At 44.0% G+C, this 26,197-nt stretch overlaps 1 protein-coding gene across 2 annotated transcripts in view; it reads left to right on the top strand.

Annotated features, from left to right (window-relative positions):
* FAM114A1 (family with sequence similarity 114 member A1) overlaps positions 1–26,197 on the top strand; it is a 62,403-nt gene that overhangs the window by 23,334 nt on the left and 12,872 nt on the right. For both annotated transcript variants that reach the window (XM_081093055.1, XM_081093056.1), the window contains 6 exons: positions 8,184–8,294; positions 8,412–8,518; positions 11,091–11,225; positions 13,358–13,510; positions 19,238–19,361; positions 24,541–24,638. In XM_081093055.1, the coding sequence (XP_080949181.1) occupies positions 8,184–8,294; positions 8,412–8,518; positions 11,091–11,225; positions 13,358–13,510; positions 19,238–19,361; positions 24,541–24,638 (728 nt within the window). The remainder of the gene's footprint in view (positions 1–8,183; positions 8,295–8,411; positions 8,519–11,090; positions 11,226–13,357; positions 13,511–19,237; positions 19,362–24,540; positions 24,639–26,197) is intronic.

Below are 26,197 nucleotides of genomic sequence, written 5' to 3'. Positions count from 1 at the left end.
TCCCATAAATTTGGCGACTTTAGAACAACATTGATTAGCTCACAGTTTCTGTGGGGCAGGACTTTAGGCACAGGGATAGCTAGGTCTGCTGCTCAGTGTCTTACCAGGCTGAAATCTAGGTGCCAGCCCACTTCATTCTCACCTGATGCTCAGGGTCATTTTCAGTTATATAGGGTGTTGACAGAACTTAGTTTCTTGCAATTGTAGGGCGGATATCCCCATTTTCTTGCTGGTTCTTAATCAGGGGTCATTCTCAGCCCCTTGAGGCAGCCCTCAGGCCCTTCTTCAAAGCCAGCAGAATAATCTCCCTCATACTTTAAATCTCTCCCTTTAGGAGTCCTTTTAAAGACTCGCCTGATTAGTTCAGGCTCACTGACAATGATTTCTCTTGTGATTAACTCAAATCCAACTGATTAAGGACTTTAATTACATTTGAAAAATCCCTTCATGTTTTCCCTAAACATAACTAATCATGGGAGTGAAAGCCCATTATATTCACAATCTTGTTCACACTCTAAGGTTGAGAGTGGGGGGACAGGATGGGGGAGGGGGAAGAAAGTGTTTCCATCACCAATTTTAGAAACTGAGTATCTTTTGATGGCTCTGGCTACATGATGGAATTTTGAAAAGTGTTTGAATCTTGGCATTTTTCTCTTGTTTGCACCAACAGTAGTCAAAGGGCACATGAGGGAGACCAAAGAAATGTTGAAACATTGATGCTCGTCCTAAGAGTCCCTCTGGACAAACTGGAGCTATCTTGTCCATCACCACTGGCCATCACACCCTAATGCATGCAAGAGCAATATAACTGAATACCCCCCCATATGTTGCTCCTAAGGCATATTTCGGAGATTTCTGGTCTGGGAGTGCTATCACTTTACAGATAGTAGCTAGAATAATACCCGTGTGTACTTCAAAACTGGGTACGTATCTTTGTGGGCCTGATAGAGAACTAAAGCAGGTATCGTCAGGGGAGGCTGAAGTGATGGGTTCCAGAGCTGGAAACAGAAAGTGGTGGTGGAAGGGAGTTGAACTCCCAAAAAATAATTAAGGGGTCACAAATGTCCCACAAACGGAGAGGTGTCATAGCTGGCCTCAAAGCCTGCAAAAGGGTTGGAATAGGGTCCAGCCATCCGTGAACAAAGACTTTAAAAAGTTATGGGTAACGTCCTGGATTGTGTTCTGTATTGATCTGCTACCTTGGAATTGAGAGAGGCAAGCTAGGCATGCCTTCCATTATGTAGAGGTATACTATCCACCCAGGGCTTTGCAGCATTGATAGTTTATTATCATAAGGCAAAGAAACTCATTGGAGAACAGAGCAGTCAGAGCAGTAGACAAGCTCTTGGAAGTTTATAAGTTGCCTGTGGAAAGTAAAGAATGAAAATAACCACGTATTCCATTGCAATTGATTTCAACTCAGAAACCTCATGTAACCCCCAGGGCAATTCCAATTGCAGACAGGAGTGCGGAACACATAATCTGTAACAAAACACAGAGCTGTCAATTCAGCACTAGAAACAGAAACCAATACTTCTTTTTCTTTTTAATCCTCACCCAAGAACATGCTTTTATTGATTTTAGAGGGGAAAGGAGAGGGAGAGAGAGAGAGAAACATCGACGTGAGAATGAAAGATCAATTGGTTACCCCCTGCACATGCCCCAAGAGGGGATCGAACCCGAAATTTGGGTATATGCCCTGACAGGGAATCAAACCTACAACCTTTCAGTGTAAGGGACAATGCTCCAACTAATGAGCCACCCAGCCAGGGCAAAACCAATACTTCTTACATTGGTTGAAAAACTGATGTCACAGTAGTTAGAACTGTTTAAAGGTGGCAGGAGAGGAATTAGAAAATGGAAACATTTAGAAGGTGGTTGTCTCTTGGAAAGAGCACTGTACCAGGAGTCAGAAGACCTGAGCCCGGCCCTGACTGCTACTTACTTGTGATCACAAAGGACTGTCACTAACTAGCTGCACCATGCATGCCAGCTCTCTGAGACTCAGCTTCCTTATTCGGAAAAGTGGGGGCCAGGGAACTTGACAAATTCTAAGACTCCTTTCAACTTTTGGAATATAATGATTCCATAGTCTATAGCTATATATAGAAGGAGAAAGATGCTTATAAGTACCGTGCTAAGTGGAAAAATACAGAAAATTGATTGACTTTTTGCTACTCTGTATTTTTCTATTTTGTCTGCCTCACTACATTGACCCCAAAGTTAAAGGAAAATGAGAAAAAGTAACCTTCCCAATGTTTATATAAAATCAAGCATTTCTCAGCCAACAATTATTTTTGGGAAAGGTGGTAACTCTTGCATTAGTTTCACCCACAGCTGCACCGTCATCACATTCTAAGAAGACCCAGGCCTTTGGGCAAGGTCATAAAATGCAATAAAAATGGTTACTATTGAAGATCCAGGCAGAAACCAGAATGGGAAAGGAAAATGTAAAAAAAAAAAAAAATGATTGTGATGGTAATTTCACAGTGATGTTGTGAGAACCAGATGTGATTTCCCACAAGCCTCTTAGAGACCTGACTGGTTCCTAGAATATACTAAGTTAAGAGTGATAGACCAATAATCAGAATGAAAGTCGACAATGCTGAAACTCATACAAATATGTATACCAAAGTAAAAGCTCCATGGCAGAACAGAACAGTGTATTCCTAGATACTACAAAAGGCCTAAATGTTTACTAAAATTCTATTTTGACAGTTCTATGAGTCTACAAGAGAACCTGAGGGAGGGGAGGTGCATCTGATCTGCATATTTACCTTTCAAAACTACCATTGCCCCCCTTCTCCGTCCTCTCCCAAGTTACACATTTTTTTCCTTCTGCACATGTTAATGAATCCCTTCTTCCAGCACTGTCAGAAATAATGACAGCCTTTATTACAGAGAATGCCAAACTTGTCAGAATGATGCTAAAATGAGAACCCTTAACTGTGTAAATCACTATTAATATCACATGAATTCATGTGACATTGCTGATGATGTAAGAATTCTCAAGAATCATGATTTTAATCCATGGGCACTTTCTACTGGTCCCATATGTTCAAGGACCCTTGAGTAGGGCACCAGCTAACTTACATTTTTTATTTTATTTTTTTCTTTCTTGATTAAGGTATTGCATATGTGTCCTTATTCCCCTCCATTGCTCGCCCCCCCCCCCCCCACTCATGCCCTCACCCTCTTGGTGTCTGTGTCCATTGGTTATGCTTATATGCATGCATACAAGTCCTTTCGTTGATCTCTCCCCCTTAGCCCCACTCTCCCCTAGCTTCCCTCTGAGGTTTGACGGTCTGATGGATGCTTCTGTGTCTCTGGATCTGTTTTTGTTCATCAGTTTATGTTGTTCATTATATTCCACAAATGAGTGAGATCATGTGATATTTATCTTTCTCTGACTGGCTTATTTCACTTAGCATAATGCTTTCTAGTTCCATCCATGCTGTTGGAAGTGGTAAGAATTCCTTCTTTTTTACCACAGCGTAGTATTCCGTTGTGTAGATGTACCACAATTTTCTAATCCATTCATCTACTGATGGGCACTTAGGCTGTTTCCAAATCTTAGCTATGGTAAACTATGCTGCTATGAATATAGGGGTGCATATATCCTTTCTGATTGGTGTTTTTAGTTTCTTGGGATATATTCCTAGAAGTGGGGTCACTGGGTCAAATGGGAATTCCATTTTTAGTTTTTTGAGGAAACTCCATACTGTTCTCCACAGTGGCTGCACCAGTCTGCATTTCCACCAGCAGTGCACGAGGGTTCTGTTTTCTCCGCATCCTCTCCAGCCTTGTTGTATGTTGATTTGTTGATGATAGCCATTCTGACAGGTGTGAGATGGTACCGCATTGTTGTTTTGATTTGCATTTTTCGGATGATTAGTGATTTTGAGCATGTTTTCATATGTCTCTTGGCTTTCTGAATGTCCTCTTTTGAAAGGTGTCTATTTAGGTCCATTGTCCACTTTTTTTTTTTTTTTTTTTTTTTTTTTTTACAGAGAGGAAGGGAAAGAGACAGAGAGCTAGAAACATTGATGAGAGAGAAATGTCAATCAGCTGCCTCCTGCACACCCCCCACTGGGGATGTGCCTGCAACCAAGGTACATGCCCTTGACCGGAATCGAACCTGGGACCCTTCAGTCCGCAGGCTGACGCTCCATCCACCGAGCCAAACCAGCTAGGGCTATTGTCCACTTTTTTGATTGGGTTGTTTATCCTCCTTTTGTAAAGTTGTATGAGTTCTCTGTAAATGTTGGAGATTAAACCCTTATCAGTGATAACATTGGCAAATATGTTCTCCCATGCGGTGGACCTACTTGTTTTGTTGATAGTTTCTTTCGCTGTACAGAAGCTTTTTATTTTTATGTAGTTCCATTTGTTTATTTTCTCTTTAGTTTCCATTGCCCTAGGAGCTGTATCGGTGAAGATATTGCTTTGGCATATGTCTGAGATTTTGCTGCCTGTGGATTCCTCTAGTATTTTTTATGGTTTCCCATCTTACATTTAAGTCCTTTATCCATTTAGAGTTTATTTTTGTGTATGGTGTAAATTGGTGGTCTAGTTTCATTTTATTGCATGTGTCTGACCAAATTTCCCAGCAGCATTTATTGAAGAGACTGTCTTAACTACATTGTATGTTCTTGCCTCCTTTGTCAAATATTAATTGAGCATAGTGGTTTGGGTCAATTTCTGGGTTCTCTATTCCATTCCATTGGTCTATAAGTCTGTTCTTGTGCCAGTACGAGGCAATTTTGAGAACATTGCCTTTTAATACATCTTGTTATCTGGTATTGAGATCCCTCCTACTTTGTTCTACTTTCTCAAAATTACTGCAGCTATTCGGGGTCTTTTTTTATTCCAGATGAATTTTTGGAGAGTTCGTTCTAGGTCTGTGAAATATGCTGTTGGTATATTAATGGGGAGTGCATTGAATCTATAGATTGCTTTGGGTAGTATGGACATTTTAATGATGTTGATTCTACCAATCCATGAACACAGTATGTTCTTCCATCTGTTTATGTCTTCCTCTATCTCTCTTTTCAGTGTGCTGTAGTTTTCTGAGTACAGATCTTTTACCTCCTTAGTTAAGTTTATTCCTAGGTATCTTAATTGATTACTTAAATTTTTAATATAACATTTCCTCCCTTTTATTTCATTCATTTATTTATTTTTCTTTTTAAAAATGAATATATAGAAAAGAAACTAAAGAAAGTAAGATTCATGCTTGAAGTTTGTTCACAATCCTTTACAGTCTTTGAATATGGCCCAGGGGTTAATGAATTTCTGTCTGATAATTAGGCAAACACTATAAGTTTAGGTTCTTTCCACTTGAGTATAGGCAGTAAATTAAACACCAGTCAATCATTTATCATTTACTTTTAAATTATACAGCATCACAGCGTTTATAGACATTCTTATCCTTGCAGTGCTGCAATATGTCAGCGGGTGGAGGATATCCCATCTTCAGAACCATGGAATTTGAGGATTTTGATATCTTTAAGGATATGTAGGGTTTGTGATGACCTGTGAAGAAACTAATTGAGGAACTATACCCTATAGTATTATTCATATTTGTTGTTTTTCTCTGTTAGTGGTAGAACCGATCAATGTTTGAAAATGAATCCCTCCCAGTCAAAAGGCAACCATGATTCCCTATTACTTCCTTGTTTTGAGCACTAGATGTCACACTAAGTAAAGTTTTAGAAGTTATTCTTCAAAGTGGGGTGTGGTGTACAGTGTAAAGCCTAGTTATGAAAGACCATCGCTTTATGTTTCTAGTAGAATGTAGTAAAGGTGTACTTTCACTAACAAAAGAATTCAGAAAAAAAGAACTATTCATCAGAATATATCATTGGAAGAACCTTAAATATGTGCAGTATAATTACAACTCAATAAAACTGTGTGTGTGTGTGTGTGTGTGTGTGTGTGTGTGTGTAGTTGGAGTAGCAGCCTATTCTCATATCTGTTAAACAGGCACCCCCCATTGAAATGCACATAAAAATGGTATTTCCTTCCAGAAACAAAGCAATGTTTCGAGAGATAGCCTATGCACACATATCCGTGATCATTTGTTTTCTGAGGTGGTGAGAAGCTGTTCTTCTCTAGGAAGAGAATCAGACATGGTCCTAACCTGCAAAGGGTGGAAAAGGTGAAAGAGGAGATAGTGACAGTGAGGTTTAATAACCCCCTACTGGTCTCAGGGAATGAGGTGGAATCATCTTTCTTACACAGCTTACGCAAAGAAGCTGTAACAGATGTGCCCCAGCCTTCTCAAACTCATTCATTCCTTGATTGCAGATCCCAGAAATCTAGGTGAGAAGCATAGATTCCTATCTGGGTGTGCACTATTTCCTTTCTAACAATATGTATTTTTAAAAGATGGCAAGGAATATGGACTCCGTATGTAAATAGGTTAGATGGCTATGTTCTGTAACTTAAATGTGCTACTGAAACGCCAATAAGTTCCCATTGAAATGCTTGGGATTCATTGGAAGCTGGAGAGAATTAATTCAAGGCTTGGTTTTGGCAGTTACAGTGCATCTTCTCCCCCGCCCCCGCCCCCAACGTAACTCAGTAATGAATTTGAACTGCATTTAATGATCTGCACATGAATATAGACACCTATTTCTGCATGTAATTAGTGTTACAAACATTGTAGATAATATTTCAGGGTTTTCTAGATCATGTATAATGATAGGTGATTCCCACTGGGTATAATTAGTCCTCTGTCTGTTTGGTAAGTATCAGTGTCCTAATTATGTTCAGATAGCTCTGGTGAAGTTACAACAAACACAATACTACTATTCGGGTTTGGGATTCAGCCTTGTCCTTCTCTTAGTCAGTAGGTGGATAATGGATCATTGTAATAGTGCCTTCTAAGACCAGGTGGTTCTTTTTGGCTCTAAGTCCTGGCACGAGTTGGGATCTTCCCTCCCCAGCCCCAACCCCCACCCCCGTATATTACTGCTGCTGCTGCCTTGGGTTTTAACAACCTGAGGTTGCCCTCATCCCCAGTGAAATCCATTTCTCCCAGAGTGCTCGGGGGAGGTGAGTGCTGTGAGGATGGCAGCTCATGCTGTTTCTCCTTCAAGAACTAAACAGCCACTTAAGAGCGTCAGCAGATTTTTGTTGTTGTCGGATTTGGGACTCTGAGAAAAGCTATAGCTCATCAGGGGGGCCTCTAATGAGAAGCAGATAAAGCTGCAGACTACAGTGTAGAAAGGAATACAGGGTGTCCAAAAAATGTATACATGTTATAAAGGCAGCGTTTATTAAAATATATTTCATTTTCAACATGTAATAGAATCTACAGCTATCAGCTGTTAAAGTCTGTATACATTTTTGGGGGACACCCTATATTTATCAAACCAAGGGGGGGGGAGAGAGAGAGAGAGAGAGAGAGAGAGAGAGAGAGAGAGAGAGAGAGAGAGAGAAAATGTGTTGGGGGTGGGGTGGGGCATGAGAAGGTCAGCTCTGTATTTACCAAATAGTTACTGAATACCCACTGTGCTGGGTCCAGGAGAGAGAGGTTCTATCCCTGCTCAGATGGAGTGAAGCCCGTGCCCTTTATCCTGGCTGACTGTTCTTATAGCTCATGTTTAGACTTACTGTCAAGACAACTGTCAGAGCGGTTGGGTGCCCTTCCTGGTTTTCCCACTGACTTGCCTTTTGATTTTGACACATGGGCTCCAACCCTGCTCTCTCCATTCTAAAGGAATGACCAACACGTGGGAAGAGCATGTTAAAGCTCAACCGATTTCCATTCACCAAATAGCAGTGGAGCACCTGCCATGGGCTGGGCCTGCAAGGAATCAAATAATGAATCAAATGCTATTCGCAGGTCATATCTTTGGTGTGGGACGCCAGGTTGCTAGTCAGACAGTGTGCGAAGCCACGTGGAATAATGAAGCATCTGGGGGCGCTTCACATCTGTCTCTCTTATCTGCCCCTCACAATAACCCTACAAAGAAACGGAGTCGCTGAGAGATGAGGAAACTTCTCCAAGGCCGCCCCCAGGCGGTGAAGCTGGGCTGGAACTGGGACCCACATCTGAGTGACTGCACAGCCTGAGCTGTCCTCCACCACCCCGGCTTACCACCACTCTGGGAGACGTGCTATAGAATCGGAGGATCTCTCTTGTAGCCATGAACCATATCTTTATTTCCCGGTAGGTCACGGATTGACGGCGGTCAAGGAAAAAGCAGGGGCCCTACGGATTCATAGTGTGAATTCTGGCTCTTCCGAAGGGGCCCAGCCTGACACCGAAAATGGCGTCCCTCCAGGTGAGTGAGGTATTAATCTGGGGGCTGTTCGGACTTGGGCTGTATTCCACTCGACGCACAAATAAGAAGATTTCAGATGAGTGAAATGAACTGTGAAACAATCTTTTCTCTCTTTAGCCGCAGAGGCGGCCCCAGATCAGAGCCCTGAGGAAGGCCCACCCACTTCTCCGCCGTCGGGGTCCCGGGGCATGCTGTCAGCCATCACCAATGTGGTTCAAAACACAGTGAGTCCTTCGCTGCTCCCTGTTTTCCCTGGAGTCTCCCGGCGCCTTCCTTTCATATCTCTATTTACCAGTGACCTAGATACATCAGAGCAAAGATGGCCTCGCTCACAACTTCGGATGACGGTTTTGTTATGTTTTCCCCGACAGAGTAGGCGTAAACCTTGGAACCAAAATAATAAGGGCAAAACGAAATGCATTTTCTGTTTAAAAGAAAGGAGCTGTTTAAAAGGCACATTTCTCAGTCTGATGTGACGGTCCTCCAGCTGCTGCAAGGACAGCGTCTGGCTGCAGGGAGAGAGGGCTTGTTCTCAGAGCTGGGACAGCTGTTTTCGCTCAACGCTCTGTGCCTCTTAACCTTCCATTTGGAATATCATAAAGCCACTTAAATAAAAACAAATTCTGGTAAAGAGTCAGGAACAACATCCCCAAGATGTTCCTAAAGCGCTTCCAGATAACTAAGACCCACATTCTTCCCCCATTCCCACCTCCCAATTTCCACTCTCCCTTCCTCCAATAACTCAAAGTCTTGTCCCCCCCACTCACACCCCTGGCTGGGGGGAGGGGCCGCCTACCTCTTAAAGAAACTTGTTATTGGCAACAAAACAGATGACTAATGAAAAAGGCGGGAGGTACCCCAACTGAGGTCACACTGTTCAGAAGGCCGTGCAACTTAAAACCTATGAATTGTTTGTCACTGGAATTTTCCCTTTAATATTTTTGAGCTGCCGTTGAACGCAGGTAACTGAAACCTTGCGAAGTGAAACCACAGGTTGGGAGGTCACCATGTTCTCTTTTCCCAAGCTCCGGACACCCCCACCAGGGCTGCCCTTAGTCACAGTCTCTACGACCTCCCTCCTCTCGTTTTATTCTCTACTTTAGGAACCCCCCCATAGAATGTTAGAAGGAAATACATCAAATATACAGAAGTATGAATGGCCAATATCCCAGTCCTCCCGAAGTATGTGTATTTGAAGATTTGGTTTATAGTGTGATTATTGATTTGCACCCAAAACAAGTCTAAATGTCCAGGATGGAAATGATGGATAAAGCATATTAACTCAGTGAAATAGAATATTGTTATTGAAGTGATAATTATGGAGATTGGGAAATGCATGTAGGAAATCTATACTAATAAAAGGGTAATATGTTAATTAGACCAGGAGACCTTCTGGACGTCTTTCTGGACAAAGCCATGGTGGCGGTTAGGGGCTATCAGGCCAGGAGGGGAGGGCAATTGGGGGTGATCAGGCTGTCAGGGGGGGGCAGTTGGGTGTGAGCAGGCTGGTGGGGGGGCATTGGAGGGGGCGGTGAGCAGGCCAGCAGGGTTGGGGCAGTTGGGGGCGATCAGGCTGGCAGTGTGGGCAGTTGGGGGTGACCAGGCTGGTGTGGGGGAGCAGTTGGGGTGAGCAGGCCAACAGGATGGGGGCAGTTGGGGGGGGGGCGATCAGGCTGGCAGTGTGGGCAGTTGGGGGCGACCAGGCTGGCGGGGGGGCAGTTGGGGGTGAGCAGGCTGGCAGGGCAGGCAGTTGAGGGCAATCAGGCCGGCAAGGGGGGGGGCAATTGGAGGTGAGAAGGCCAGCATGCAGAGTGGTTAGGGGTGATCAGGCAGGCAGGCAGGTGAGTGGTTAGGAGCCAGCAGTCCCGGATTGCTAGAGGGATGTCCCCCAAAGGGTCCCAGATTGGAGAGGGCGCAGGCTGGGCTGAGGGACACCACCCCCGTGCACGAATTTCGTGCACTGGGCCACTGGTAATGTAATAATAAAATAAAATGTATATAAATTTAGGTAAGGTGGGAAAACACAGGTATATGCATATTGTAATTTCAGTTGTGCAGTCGGAGGGTATGTGCAGAAGTTGCACAGACTTTAAGCAGTTCTGTTTTTAGGAACAGTTTATGTGAGAAAGATGATTGTTTTCATCTTTTTTTTTTTTTGTTTTTTGTTTTTTAAGGAAAACAGTGACTGGCAAAGTGATTCACAATAGGATAACTGTATAACAGAACAGTGTCTAAAGCCAGTAGTATATGGAAATCAGCCTGTCTTAGTTCATGAATATACTAATCGTAGGCAGTTATTACTCCTTTCTAAAAGTGTGGAGGAGCCATCTGAAACAGCCTAAGGCTTCTACACTCCAGGGCCCTTGATTAAAGAATTCCCTAAACTGCCAAGAGCATTTGACATTTCAATAGATTGCTCCACATAACTCAGTTACTTGGCTTAAAATTTTTTCAAAGTAGCAATCGGGCCACCTATTAATTTTATGTCCTGAATACGTATCTATTCATACACTCAGAGCTGGTCAAAGTAATCCCAAATATGTTTTGTTTTTTTCCTAACCGTCCTTTTAAAATAACATTGCATGTCCTACAAATTATATGACATATGCTCTTCCAAGGGAAAGCAAATCAGATTAAGTGGATAATAAATCTCCTGATGAAAAAAATTATGACGTCATATTGATATTATTTGAAGACAGGGTCCTCTGGGAGCTGCCGACTGCTTCGAAGCAGCAAAATGTAAAAATCGAATCTCATGCAACCTCGCCCCCCCCCCCCCCCCCGCCCCATCTGTAGGGTAAAAGCGTCTTAACAGGTGGGCTTGATGCTTTGGAGTTCATCGGCAAGAAAACCATGAATGTCCTCGCAGAAAGTGACCCAGGCTTTAAGCGGACCAAGACACTCATGGAAAGAACCGTTTCGTTATCCCAGGTGGGATTATGTTTTTTTGCAAGTTTTTCTTTCAGTCAATAAAACAAGAGGTAGTAGAGGCCTGGAACTGTGGACCCATGAAGGTGGTCATGAGTGCTGACCCTGGGTGCAGTGCGAAGGCCTATCCAGATTTCCTGAAGGGCTGAATGTGGGGTGTGAGATAGAGGGAGGAGGCAAGGATGGCTCTGAGGTGTTGGCCTGAGCAGTTGGAAGGATGATGCTGCCATTAGCTGAGGGAAGTCTGCTAGGGTTTCCCTAACCCACAGTCAATGACTGGAAATCGGAAGTGTTCACCCATGCACAACCTGCATGCCTCACGGTTCTCTCCCAGGGGAACTCTCTGGGAAACATTCATTGGACCTCACGCCAGAATCACTCCTTGCTTTTTAAACCCATCGCCTTTCCAGAGGGAAAATAGAACCAGCATCCTGGGTAAAGCCAGGTCTTCTTTAGGCAACTTGAATTCCCACTCTCCATTTTTTTGGAGTGAATTCAAATCATTCCAGGATGATGCTTCCCCTTTACCTTCCATCTCAGCCCTTTCCTCTCTATTCCCAAGTACAAAGTCAAAGATGGAAATTGGTGTAGAGAAAGGAAGCGATTTCAATGTCAACTGGTTATTTTGTTTGACCACCACCAACCCAGTGAGGTCAGTGGGGGGTAGTGTGTGTGTCACCTGCCACCTTGATTGGCTCCGACTCCTGGTGACTGAGTCATGTCCACAGTGTCCTGTCCTGCTCAGCTCCTGTAGACTCAGGCCTGTGGCTTCTTGCATGAAGTCAGTCCTTCTCCTGTTCAGCCTTCCTTTTTTCCTGCTGCCTTCTATTTTCCCAGCATGATTGTCTTTTCCAAACCCCCACCTTGTCATGAAGTGCCCAAAGGACAGCTTCAGTATTGACGTTTTTCCTCCCAGGGAGGTTCAGGCTCAATTTGCTCTGGGACCCGCATGTTCATCTTCCTGAGAGCCCATCCGTAGAGCTCTCTCTCCTCCAACACCATATTTCAAAGGAGTGATTTTTTTTTTCTATCAACCTTCTTCACTGGGTTTTATTGTGTTAAAAATTGCCAGTGGTTTGATGGGGTTGTTTCGAAAACGTTAAAATTCAGAGCTTGTACTTATTAGTTAGAGATAAACAGGTGGGAGAGTCTGTCTGCAGACCTGTGGGTTTTCAGCCAATAGCATCCAGACCCAAACGGAGGAAGTGGCTGATTGTTTTATTGACACACAATAAAAACAAAATCTATTCGCCTGTGATCTTCCCTTGGTGACCTTATGGTGGCCAGTGTCTTTATGGTGCTCTTCACAGATAGTAAAGAACCCTATAAACTTAATGCCCCAGTAAATTTGATGAGGAATCGAATAAATGAGGTATAAAATCAAAGAAAGCAAGTGCAGGAAACTGGGAGTGACTGGTGGACTTGCGTTCCTTTCATTGTTCTTTTATTTAAATCAACAGAAAGCATAACTTGAGAAAAATTATCAATGAGGAGAGGAACTCAGTTCACAGTCATACTTCTCATGAACTGCCAAGCAAACATTCTTATTTACATTCAGGATCTAGTAAGGAATATATTATGAATTTATATTTTATTCATTTTGTGTGTTTTAATAACCACACATACACAAATTTTTAAATGATGTGACTCAGGTAAAATCAGGTCAGTTAGTTTCTGCTTTGAAGTCTGCCTAAGTGCAGCCAGCGCAGTTAATCCTGTCACAATAGATTAAACTTTTCTAGTGCACATACATTTGCTCATTATAAAAAAAATTGGACTTCGTAGAGAATTTAATTACACACAGAAAATACTTCTGTGGGAACCACTGTTGAGCTTCTGTTATGCTTCTTTCCAGTCCTATACCGGGGCATAGAATTTTTGCTTTGATTTGTTGTGTGCATAATGAACATGTAAAATTCAAAGTGGACCACTGTGTAAAAATTGTCAGTAGGATCCATCAAAACCATCATCTTTTTTTTGGAAATTCCAAAGTGACTAAAACCTACCCTTACAAATACAGAGTCAGCTCTCATCGCCCCCTACGTCTTATGCAGGAAACGGGGCTTCTGGGCACACAGTGAGTATACGAATATTGTGGCACACAGTGAGTATACGAATATTGCCTATTTCTGCAGATGTTAAGGGAGGCCAAGGAGAAGGAGAAGCAGAGACTGGCGCAGCAGGTCACGGCCGAGAGGACTGCACACTACGGGATGCTGTTTGATGAGTACCAAGGTTTGTCACACCTGGAAGCTCTGGAAATTCTATCCAATGAAAGTGAAAGCAAGGTATGTCTGCAGAGACTGTTTTCAATGACATATTCATCAACGCGTTTTCTTAAATAGGAAAGAAACTGGAAAATCTGCCACTAAAACACCTCCTTATTATTGTGCCGAGCTCGCAAATACTGTACAGCCTCGGACCGCCCCATACTCCATGCTATTCCCGCTCCGTCCTCCGCCAAGCTATTACTCCTCCGCATCCCCAGGAGAGTCATCACTAGCCAGGCCTAATGGTGCAAAAGGCTGCTCAGAAGCTTGGCTGTCAGGCTCCGGGCCCGGCACCTCTCTTTGCTGACACAGTACCCAGATCAAAGATGCCCTACGAAGCCCGTCTTCATTCCCACCCAGTGAAAACAAAGCAGCTGATGTTGGTTCCGGGCTGTGGAGTTTTAATATATTTAGTTTTATGGCTCAGATGTGTAATCACCCATTTGTTAGATTGCCGGGGCTACAATGGGCAGGATTATCTTATTGGTGGTTACAGTTGTATTTGGGGGTGCTCCTGAGAAGCCACCCAGCAGCCTTGCATGTTCACATCCCCCCGCTGTGACCCCAAGGCTGTGATCCCAAGAAATAAAGCATCGCCCTAGCCAGTTTGGCTCAGTGGATAGAGTGCTGGTCAAGGGCATGTACCTTGGTTGCAAGTTTGACGCCCGGCCCTGGTTGAGGTGCGTGCAAGAGGCGACCAATCGATGTGTTTCTCTCACATCCATGTTTCTCTCTCTCTCTGCCTCTCCCACCCCCTTCCACTGCTTCTAAAAGTCAATGGAAAAATAGCCTAGGGTGAGGATTAACAAAAACAAAACAAAAATATGATGAGCAAAAATCAGCAAGGTGTGGTAATTTCTTTCTAAAGGATCTACATGGTGTGTATATGTGTGTCTTTAGTTAGCAAACACTTATACTGGCACTTATATAGTCACCATTCTAAGCACTTCATTTTATTTATTTCTTATTAAATTTATTGGGGTGACATTGGTTAATAGGATCCTATAGGTTTCAAGTGTATATTTCTATGATACGAGATCTGTATATTGTACTGTGTGCCCATCAACCAAAATCAAATCATCTTCCGTCAAAACTGTTAACTCATTTAACTGTATGTATGGCTCTGTTGTGTGAATGTCAGGGTGACCGTATTCACGGGTACTTTTCCAGTGGAGGCCATAGGGCAGTGCCCTTTGGACCTCCCATGAGGGGCTATGGGCTATGAGGAGCCGTGGGCCATTCACTGGGAGAGGCAGCTGCTCAGACAGGAAGCTGAACTTGGAGGTGAGCCTCCAAATGGAGAAGAGGCCTCATCATTTCACGTTTGGACTTTGAGGAGATTGAGACATTCTTCCTACCTGGTCGGGGGAAGATGACATCTGCCACATAGCAGGCAACCAAGGACCAAACAAGATGGAAACACACACATCCCCACTCCTCACCCACAAGATTATTGAGTTACAAGTTATTATCTGTGTTTATTTTCTTTTCAGTTACCCATCAGTGACAGTGTTCTGGTTAAACCAGCCGTGGGCAAACTACAGCCCGCAGGCCGGATCCGGCCCGTTTGAAATGAATAAAACTAAAAAAAAAAAGAGACCGTACCCTTTTATGTAATGATGTTTACTTTGAATTTATATTAGTTCACACAAACACTCCATCCATGCTTTTGTTCCGGCCCTCCGGTCCAGTTTAAGAACCCATTGTGGCCCTCGAGTCAAAAAGTTTGCCCACCCCTGGGTTAAACTGTTAACAGATAATTTTTGTAAAAAAGCAAAATCATGAGATATAAAATGAACATGAATTAAATCATTTCTTTATCTCATTAATTAAATGAAGAAACCAAACAACTATTATAATTCAGTCAAAAGGAAAAGCCAAAGAAGCACAAAAGTATACGGAGTGAAACAGTTTTGAAATGAATGTGCAAATGGACACAAACCTGGTTTTTGCAGAGGAGGTTGTCCCTCCTCTGGGCAAAATTCACTCACATATCTGTAGTCAAGAATTACTTTTGTGCTTCAAACAGCTCTCTACAATTTAGAGAGTTATAAAATGACTCCCATAGAGCAGAATCGGATGATCTGGGAAGGGGTGCGTTAGAGAATGAAGCACAAAGTTTCCCCTACAAAGCTGTTTGGGGTCAGATATTACGTGATCAGATACGACTCAGTAACTGTATGGTTGGGACCTGTCTTATCTCAGTCTCCTTATCTATGAAATGGGAATGGGAATGAAAACCTACTTCATAGGGTTATTAAAATAATTGAGCTAATCCATGTGAAGTTAGCCACAGCATGCCTTATACATAATAAGCACTCAGTAAATGTCAGCTGCCGTTTTATTGTATACATATATGTGTATAGATATATATAGTGTTGATGGCATTTTCTTTTTATATGAATTCTTATGTTATGTATTTGTTGTTAATACTAAAAACATTACCAGGGAGCATGACCTCTTGGAGGTCATGGTGGTAGCTGGAGAGATTTCACTCTGGCTGGTTCCATTGCAGGTCTCAGCCGTGAAACAGCTGCAGGTCCCAGGTCCCTAGAAAAGCGCCCCGAAGGAGGGCTGTTGCTAGGAGGGAGGTGAGGTCCCTGGAGGGAGGCATTGCTGTCTATTTGCACACGGCTCCCTCAAACTCAGCTTTCCTTCCCCAACCTGGAGACTTTTGTAGTTTTCATAGTAAGAAATGTGGACCTTTTTTTTCTTGGCTTAGTGATGTTACCTACTGGGTGCTATAATAAACAGTCCTAAAATGTTATGGGTCGAACCCATTAGGCATTATCCTCCCTCCTGTAACAGTCCCAGGTGGGGGTGCCTGATCAGCAGGCAGCTTTCCTGCATGTAGGGATCCAGGAGCCAGGCTCTGCCCATCTTGTGCCTCCATTAGACCCATCCTAATGCTCACAGGCCTCTGGCAAGAACACAGATGGAGACCTACACTGGGGCTGTCAGCTTGAACAAATAAAAATACAGGATGACTAGTTACATTTTAACTTTAGAAAAGCAATGAATACTTTTTTTTTTAAGCATAAATATGTCCGGTGCAATATTTGGGACATAACATTTGTACTACAAAAATATTCATTGTTTATCCAGAATTCAAATTTAACTAACTCACCCATATTTTATCTGGCAACCCTACGCATACCAAATATTTAAGAGCAAAAGCACTTTTGGAAACAGACTGCTGAAGAAAATATATTCTGCCATCCTACCCTTGACAAATATACTTTCTAATGACCTGGGAGGCCAGATTCCCACTTAGACTTCTCAGACTCCTCCAGTTTCCACACCACCCTCCTGCCTGCTCTCCTCCCTTTATCTCCAGTTGCCTCCCACCTCAGAGCGCCTCACATGCACATGTAATGATGACTTAGTTCCAGTTCCACCACACCCTGCGAACAACCACCTCCTTGTCATCCCGTGGGCCCAGAAGTGCACTCTCCAGTAGCCGGTCCCACTGTAAGGAGCACCGCCTGGGGAAGAGGTCCCTACAGGCCGTGGAAGGGAACCTGGAGAGTCCCCTCCAGGAGGGCGGTCCAGCAGGGGGAGTACGGGCTCTGGGCAGCCTATCCTTTTGCCCTGCGGACTCCCCTGTGTCCAATCCTAAAGTATTGGCTTTTACCATCATCTAGTGCCTTCTCAATCCCACCAGCATAAGGAAAGAGAGTGTAGAGGGGACACTCGCATTTTTTAAAAGCCTTGACCCAAAACTGATTTCTGTCTCCTCTGCTAACATTCCATTGGCTAAACTGAGACGAGGCATAAGGAAATATAAAGACTATCTACCAGATTGGTTCTAGGATGGCAGTGGGCATGGCAATGTGGTATAATCTATAAATCTTCAGGAAGAACCAATAACTGTATTGCCATTGTACTCAATATTCAACAAAAATAGTAAACAAGAATCTTCAAAATGGTGCCCCACGCCCCCTTTTGGGGAAAAGGTTTGTAAGGCAGACTGTCTGCCCTCGTGTTCCGACAGCACTTAAGAACAGTGCCAGGCACGCAGTCAGCATTCCACAGATATTTATTGAGGCGTGCGTAATTAATTATTTGTTATTGGGTTGACATAAAGATTCAGTGCCCATTGCCTTGCATAAGGGAGTGAACTAGAAGGAAGCAAAAGAGATGCGGTCGTAGACAGATGCAGACAAATGAGTCCTTTGCTTAAAAGAACCCTTCCCAGGGGTGCCCCACGCAGCAAACCCCACTGCCATCACTGCAGGAGGATGGCTCCCCTCCAGAGGCCACGGGAAAACCAAATGTTCCATATGTGTGCGTGCATTTTCACTAAGGGTTGTACTCTCACACACTTACTCAGTTACCTTTATTTTTACTCGTAGACAACTGCTGTTAGAAAATATATCTGAGGCGTCGGAATTTGACGTGGGCACATCCAGGACCCCGAGACCTAAACATGAGTGTGTGCGCTGCAGGAAGAGTCTGAGGCGGTCGGGGTGGAAAGGAGGGGTGGCAGCCGCCTGCAGCCTGCGTTTGCTTTCACCTGCTGCACTCAGCTAATGGGTTTTGTGCTGATGACTTCCCGCCGGGCTTCTGCCCAAAGCTTCGGCGCTGGCTGCATTAGCAACGTTTAGGAAATTGGTGCTCTGGCATCCCGATGCCCTCTCTAACTCCCTCACTTACCCTGATGTGTGAATCTACTGCCATCATGAATATTTAAACATATTCTAAAGGGCATGGTGGTTCCTCTGCTGGCTCTCTCTCCAGAGCAAGGGTTGGCCCCGCAGAATGAAAAATTAAAAGCCTTATACTGTGCGGTCGTACTTCAGAGGGCGAGAATCATGCCCTTTGGCCAGCTGGGGAATGGAAATCAATGTTCAGACTCTCAGAGGATGCCTGGCCATCTGTGCAAATAATGTTTAAGTATTTACAAAGGATCCTTTCCAAGAGGGGAGCTGAAGACATTGGGCAGGGAGAGCAGCAGTTCAGGGAGGACACCAGACCTCACACACCCTCTCGTCTCCCCCGAGGGATGGGCAGCTCCCTCCCTGGTGCCCCCACTGACACTCCACTGGCACTGTCATGGTGTTATAGGCTATCATGGGCTCCCTCTCCTAGACTATAAGATCTCTGAGAAGAAAATTGTGTTGTGCATTTTTTGCAACTCCAGTATAATAACCCAAGTATATGTGTGTATATATATATATATATATCTGTATCTGTGTATATATATTTATTTACATGTGTATATGTATATGTATATGTATACAAAATGTCTTGATCATCACTGTAAATACTTTTAACTTTCAAGTCAACCTTATAAGGTAGATGCTTTTAGTCCCCATTTGAAAGATACCCACCATTTGGAGCTGAGGCATAGAAAGGTTAAATTGCCCAACGTCACATAATTACTAAGTGAGGAGCTGATATTGGAATCTAGGGTTGACACCAAAGTGTGTTTATAAGTGCTGTCACCCAGGAGCCTCCGCCACCATTCATTCAACACCTGCTGTGGGCGCCTGTGCAATGCCCTTCATGTTCGTCACCTCATTTACCGCACATCAATCGCAGTAGAAGTGTGGGTCTCACTTTAAAATTTAAAAAAACTGAAGCCGAGGGAGCTTAAGTAATGGGCCCAAAGTTGCACAGTTAATAGGCAGTTCATTCAACCCCGCATTACCTCCCACGCCAGGACTCACCCGGTCCCGTGTACGTAAATGTTATTAAGGAGAAGAAAGGATGACAGTTATGCTGACCTATTTCTTTTTTCAGGTTCAGTCATTTTTAGCATCATTTGATGGAGAGAAGCTGGAACTCTTAAAAAATGACCTAATTTCCATTAAAGACATCTTTGCAGCCAAGGAGTTAGAGAATGAAGAGAATCAGGAAGAACAAGGTAACGGAAAATAACGAGTTAATAGCAGGATGGGCGGTTGGTATAATCCTTATGACACTGCTATTAATAAGCACATCCCTCTGAGCAGGATAGAATTATTTAATCCAGGGCTCCTCCGTCCCACTTCCAAAACACTCCAAGGAGCTGGTCCCATCGATCTATAGTCCTCTCTTTTTTGCTGGGCGGGAACTCCTGACTGGGGCATCTTTATTTCTCTAGCACAGTCCCTGGCACATCACAGGCACTCAATGAATGGGTGTGGTCAAGTGAACTAGGAGGGCAAAGCACTGAACAGGGCCCTGAGGGCGAGAGTGTATGCTCCGGTGGCTAATGTTCTATCTGCAGGTGGAAGCTGTTGAATGTGACTGATATTGATGATGGGCAGGTATTTCAATGGATTTCTTTTCATAGTTTGCCTCTCCCTTTTAATGTATATGTGTAGACGTTAGGATGTATTTGTAAGTCACCTACAGTCCAGTGAAAGGTACAGTTTATACAAAGGCCCACACTGGAGTGTTGTGTGTCAGGTTGTCAATCGCTGAACTGAGCCAGGTGTGCTCTCCCGACACTGACATGACCCCAGGGACAGGAGGACCTATTTTGTGAGAAGCAAGGCTTCCTTGAGAGGGTAGAAAACACTCTCAAAGGTAGACACGCTTAACGATTAAGTTGTCCATTTGGGAGAATATAGTAAAACATTTGCTGTGTACATGGACGGGATTTCTTACCGATGTCATCACCAAGCACTACAACCACAGCGTTCGTGTAGGTCTGCCGGGAGCCGGTCCATCCTTGCTGTTTCAAGGGACCTGGCATATATGGCATACTGTTCTTAATATGTTTGCTCACCTTCTTGGCACTATGTGTTTTAACCAAGGTCTCTGAGAAAGGTTGTTTCCCCAGGTAGGGATTTTCCCCTGAAGTTAGGGAGGGAATAAAACCTCTTAACTAAGTGCCAGGTGGGAAATTAATCACTTTAACTACAAACAATCATGCTTAAGCTACATAATCTTTACTCCCTGGAATGGAGATAAGAAACGCCCTAACCTTTGAAATAGAGATTGATAGGATTGGAATCAACTGGTATAAATACAGATGTAACAAGACAGAACCGAGAGAGACAGAAATTGGCACAGAACCTACACAGAACGTTCTCTAGAGACAGAAGAACTTCGCTGGAGAGAACATGGCAAAAGATCCTGGACAGAAACTGGCCTCAGAACCTAGAGACAGAACCTAGTGAGAGAACATGGCAAAAGATCCTGGACTGAACCTAACTACAGAAATTGGCAAGAGAACCTGACTAGAACCTGGTGACTGAACCTGGCTGGAGAACCTGGACAGAACCTGGCTGGAGAACCTAGCGAGGAAACATGGCTACAGAACCTGGCTGGAGAACCTGGAGAACCTGGCTGGAGAACCTAGCAAGAGACCATGGACACAGAACCTGGCTGGAGATCCTAAGCAGAACCTCTCTGGAGATCCAGACGAGAACTTGGGTGTAGATCCTGGCTGGAGATCCTGGCTAGGCTGCTGATCAACTGAACACTGTCTCCGTGTCATTCCTTCTTCGCCGACTCCGTCTACACCTTTGGGGACCCCTGGACCCACTGGGGTTGGACCCCAGCATAGGTCAGTGGTTCTCAACCTGGTCTGCACATTAGAATCACCTGGGAATCTTTTTAAAATCCTGATTTCTGGGCCTCATCCTCCGGAAATTCTGTTTCTTTGTTATGGGGTGGGGCCCCAACATTAGTAACAAAGAAACAAAATTTCCGGAGGATGAGGCCCAGAAATCAGGATTTTAAAAAGATTCCCAGGTGATTCTAATGTGCAGCCAAGGTTGAGAACCACTGGTGTAGGTTATACTGAAAAGGTCGAGCAGCCATGGACAAGACAGGGCCGGCTTCTAGGACCCTCTGAAGGGTCCCATTGGACATATGTTCACCATTTACATGCTATATGGCCTCGAACAAGCTATGTAACCTTCCTGAAACTCAGTGTCTCACCTGCAAAGTGGCGACAATGACACATATTTCCAAGGGCTATTGTGAGGATCAAGTTAGGTTAATATATGTAAAAACATATATGACAGTGCCTGGCACACAGAACCGCTCAAAAATGCTAGCTGTGAGTATGATTTAAAGTGCTAACACAATGCCAGGAAAATAATAAAGATGCAATAGGTGTAACTCTTATTTACGGTTGCCCTTGGTGTCACCCACATGCGGAGTATGGTAACGTGCATTCATTCCGCCAAGTCTCGGAAGTGCTTTGTGTCCAGGTGTGTCACGGACCTTTAATCAGAGCTTGAACACCAGCACCCCAACGCTTCAGCCTCGGGGCTCAGGGCAAAATTATTCTAAGCTTTTGCAAACTGTCATTTAAATACCATCTCCTGCATTAGCCTCACGTAGTGACCTGACGTGCCTCCAGTTTAATGAGCTTCACGCTCATTGCATCAAAATAGAAGAATCAATTATACTAAAGCCTAGAGAGAGGCCTATTGCAAAGAGACTGTTGGAGAGTTATGTGTTTGAGCATTTGTGTGTTTCTCTAAAGTCACAGAGGGTGACGGCCTTGTCTTGGGGTTAATAATGAAGAAGCGAAGACTACAGTTAGTATTCTGGACTCAGGATGAGCTAGTGTAACAGTCACCATCAGAGCCAGGCTATTCTCTTCCATTTCTTTTTTTTTAAAATATTTTAAAATATTTTTATTGGTTTCAGAGAGGAAGGGAGAGGTATAGAAACATCAATGATGAGAGAGGATCATCAGTCGGCTGCCTCCTGCATGCCCCCTACTGGGGATCAAGCCCCAAACCCAGGCATGTGCCCGGGAATTGAACATGAACTCTTGATTCATAGGTCGATGCTCAACCACGGAGCCACTCTGGCAGACTCTCTTCAGTTTCTTGATGCCTGAGGTAGACTTTTTTCCTATTAGGGGTTCATTCAGAAAAGATAAAAAAGAGATCCCAAATTCCCTGTAACATCGGAGAAATATTGTTGCCAGTGCAAGATAAGGCAGTTATTGCTTTCTCAACTAGTGCTATTTCTTGGAGAGGAAGTTTGATTCAATATTGTTAAATAGAAAACGGTATGTCTCACTCCCGTGTGCAGCTTCAGTAAATTGAGATTTTTTTTAATATGACAAAAAATATTAAAGTTCTAAATAGCATGCTTATGAAATGTCTCTCCTTAAGTCACAGAACCCTGTAATCTCCTGTTTAGTATGTCCATTTTCCCAAAGGGCATCTCCAGGTTATCAAACCACACTTAATTTTAATTAATTTAATATAGAAATGTCATTCGAACACTTGAAAAAGAACCGGGAGGGAAGAATAGCAGGGTTGTCGTTAAATCAATCTTATTATGATGGAGTGTTACAACTTATAGGGGGCGGGGGCGGCCGGTGAGCAGACAATCCAAGAGCAAAACTCGAGAAGAAACAAGAACATTTTCATCAAATCCTTTCTTGGAACCACTTCCTAACACTTAAATAATTTATTTGATAGTCTCCGGATACGCTGTCATTGTTAGATAAATTTAATATCAGGCTCCCTTGCATTGACTAATGTTAGCTTATGATCTGCCTGTTTGCTTCTCCAGCAGAATATAATTTTATCACACTGCCATAGATCTCTAATTGAGTTTACCACTGTTGTGAAGAGATTTTAAAAGCCTATTTTCTATTTTCATTGCCTTGGTGAAGGTCTTTTCACCATATACACAGAACAAGAGTTGCAGGAATAAGTATCCTTTGTTGCAACGCTTTTTTATCATCTGTTTTTTCCACTTCCATTTTCCCCTGTGATTTTTTTCCTAACATATTTGGCAGCGGCATTGGTGGATGTTCCTGTTTTACAGAATGAATGCACATTTAAAAGCAGGGCTGCACCACATACTTGTCTTCTACATTAGTGTTGATCACTCCCAAATATTTTTAATCTCCTTATGTTATATCTTTGTAGCGCATAACAATATAGCTACATAAAACTTCAGAGTTTATAAAACGCTTTTGCATCTGTTATAGTATCTGGTCCTTGCAATGCTATGAAAGAGAAGATGTGTGGTTTTATTTTCCTAAGTTTGCAGAGGAGGGTTTGGAAGCTAAGAAGCCCTTTGACGGGCCGCACGTCACAGACCCACCAGGTGCTGGGGCCGGGCTAGAACATACCTTCCAGTCTCAGTGCAGGGCTCCTCCTGCCCTGCCACTCTGCCTCCTGCGGAACGAGACGAACGGGCCGTTTGGGGATGAGACCTGGTTGGTGCTCAGCTGTGCCCTGTCCCTCTTAGTGTGCCTACCTAGAGAGGATGACCCAGGCCTCCGCCCAGTGGAGAGGGAATCTCAGCTTTTAATGAAATCTCTCTCTCCCTCCATGTTTCTTCCTCCCTCTCCTTTCCCCCCTTTCACCCGCCCCCAAACTCTCCTTTGTGCATGTGTAATCCCTTCTCATTCTTTTTTTTTTTTAATCCTCACCAGAGGATATTTTTCTATTGCTTTTTGTGGATAGAATGGAAGTGGGGGGGGGGAGAGAGAAACATTGATGTGAGAGTGATACATCAATTGGTTGCCTCCTGCATGCACCCTGACTGGGGAATGAACCTGCAACCCAGGTACATGTCCTTGACAGGGACATGTACCCGAGACCCTCTAACCACTGAGCACCCCAGGCAGGGCTGCCTTCTCACTCTTGAAGACTCAGATCAGACATGAGCTCCTCCATCGAGACTACTTTGATGTGCTCAGCACCGTGGCTCTGTGGACATGAAAAGGCTCTGCGTGTCATCAGACTTGCAATGCTAGGCATAATAGTACTCTAAGTCATAAATACAGTGTTGGTGGAGGCCACTCGGGCCTGGGAAAGGTCATTCATTTGTTCATCAGTCATTCTTTCAGCAAATAGCTACTGACCACCCATAGCTGCAAATGAGACGGTTAAGTCCCTCCCCGCCCTCCCCTTACAGCCTGGTGGCACCCCAGCGAGTGCTGTGAGACTCTGGCAGCCCCCACCCAGCAGCAGCCTGCTGCCTCACTGCCATGTCATAAGTGGGCAACACTCATCTTTGCTGGCAGCTGGAGGGCAGGTTGTGGAGGGCAGGGGAGGGGCGGGCAGAGCTGCCACATTCAAAAAGATGAAAAATAAGTCACGCTTCTTACTTGTGTCATTTTCTAGTTCTAGGCTCGGAGGAAAAGGGAGAAGAATTTGCGAGGATGCTTACAGAGCTTCTCTTTGAATTACACGTTGCGGCCACGCCTGACAAACTCAATAAGGTCAGCACCATCTGTCTGAGTTTTTGTCTTTTAGAAGAAGGTCCCAGTTATCAAATTCCAGAGCTCCACCTGAAATGGAAAAAACCCACACCCCATATGACACATGGGTGGAGGGAGGTCTGAGGTCGGAAATTAAGACTCGGGGCAGCTACATAATGAAATGCAATGGTAGAGCACATGCAGGACCTGCGTTTCAGATGCAGCATCAGTAGTAATTACCTTATGACCTTGAACAAGTCACTTCTCAAAATAGAATTGTATGTCGGAGCAGAGGTTACCTTCAGCATAGGGCAGAGACGAGGGTTCCAGAATCACCAAGGGGCTGTTTCAAACGCCATCTCCCCTCCCCCACTAGAGTGGCAGGCCAGAATTAGGCAGAGAGAAGCACATCGGCCAGGGGGCCCCGTGCCCTTTCCCGCCTGGAATGCTGGTGCCACTTCCTGTCTAAGGATGTTCAAGCTGCTACAGTCAGGGTTCCCCTCATAGTGCAAGGTCTTGCTGCAGAGTTTCTTAACGCGGGCACCAATCATTAATTACTTAAAACTGTGTCATCTTCCCTACCGTCTCCCTTTTTGTTTTCCTGTTCTTCTCTTTAGCCCCCAGTAGTTGCCACAGGCCCTCCTTTATCCAGGAGGGTGAGGAAAGAGGCAGTGAGGGGGAGAGATGGGTAATTTCTTTATCTCTGAGAGAGTTCACTGATTCTGGCAGGTCAGTGACTTGAGCACGATGGGAAATTGCCTCATTCATCTCAGAGCAGCTCCTGCCACTGGCCGGAGAGTGTGCCGTCTCCAGGGCCTCCCGGTTTCTGTAGTTACATAGTCAGGTAAACCTGGGTCCCTGAAAGAGGACACGCCAAGGATAGTGTTATTGGGTTTTGTCTCCCCAAATCTTCTTACCATTAACTCGCCATTCAACACTCTGACATATTAAACTTTGACATGGACACTTTAGGATGAGAAGTAGTTTAGCCTAAGCTCAGATACAACTTGCACTTAAGCAAACGGCTTAAACTTTAATGGTAAAAGCTCCCTTTCTAAATGCAAGAACTAAGAGAGGGAAGGTGGTTGATGCTTGTTCAATTTAACTATCATTTCTTAGGCACTCCTGTGAAATTCAGCTAGTCACAACGCGATGCCAGGTCTTTCCAACAGCCCTTCCCTCCTCCCCCCGAGGTCAGGAGACCTTGCACAGCTAGAGCAGAGCCATCTTTCATCTCTCCAGCGCGATGCATTATCAGGTTCATGAGACATAGCGGACGAGGACATTTGCTTTAGCAATGACCCTGGCTAAATGTCTAACCTATATATTTAAAAAGTCCTGTGATTCTTTTATCGTTGGTCATGAAAAGTGAAAAATATACTATCACTGAGTACCATTTTAGAGCGCTTTTTAAAACATCCTTCACCCTCAGTGGATATCAGTCATTGAAGTTGGTACAATAGCCATAAATTAAGTAAGTCATCCAGAAATCCAGATAGGAAATTCCCATTTTTATAAAATGTAAGTTCCCAGAATGACTAATTTTAGGGGGAAAAAATGAAATTTTCCTCTATATTTGA

The sequence above is a fragment of the Myotis nattereri genome, assembly GCF_964212035.1.
Source record: "Myotis nattereri genome assembly, chromosome: 1".
NCBI lineage: Eukaryota > Metazoa > Chordata > Mammalia > Chiroptera > Vespertilionidae > Myotis > Myotis nattereri.
Note: the sequence above shows the minus strand (reverse complement) of the source record. Positions and strands in the feature narration are given on the sequence as shown.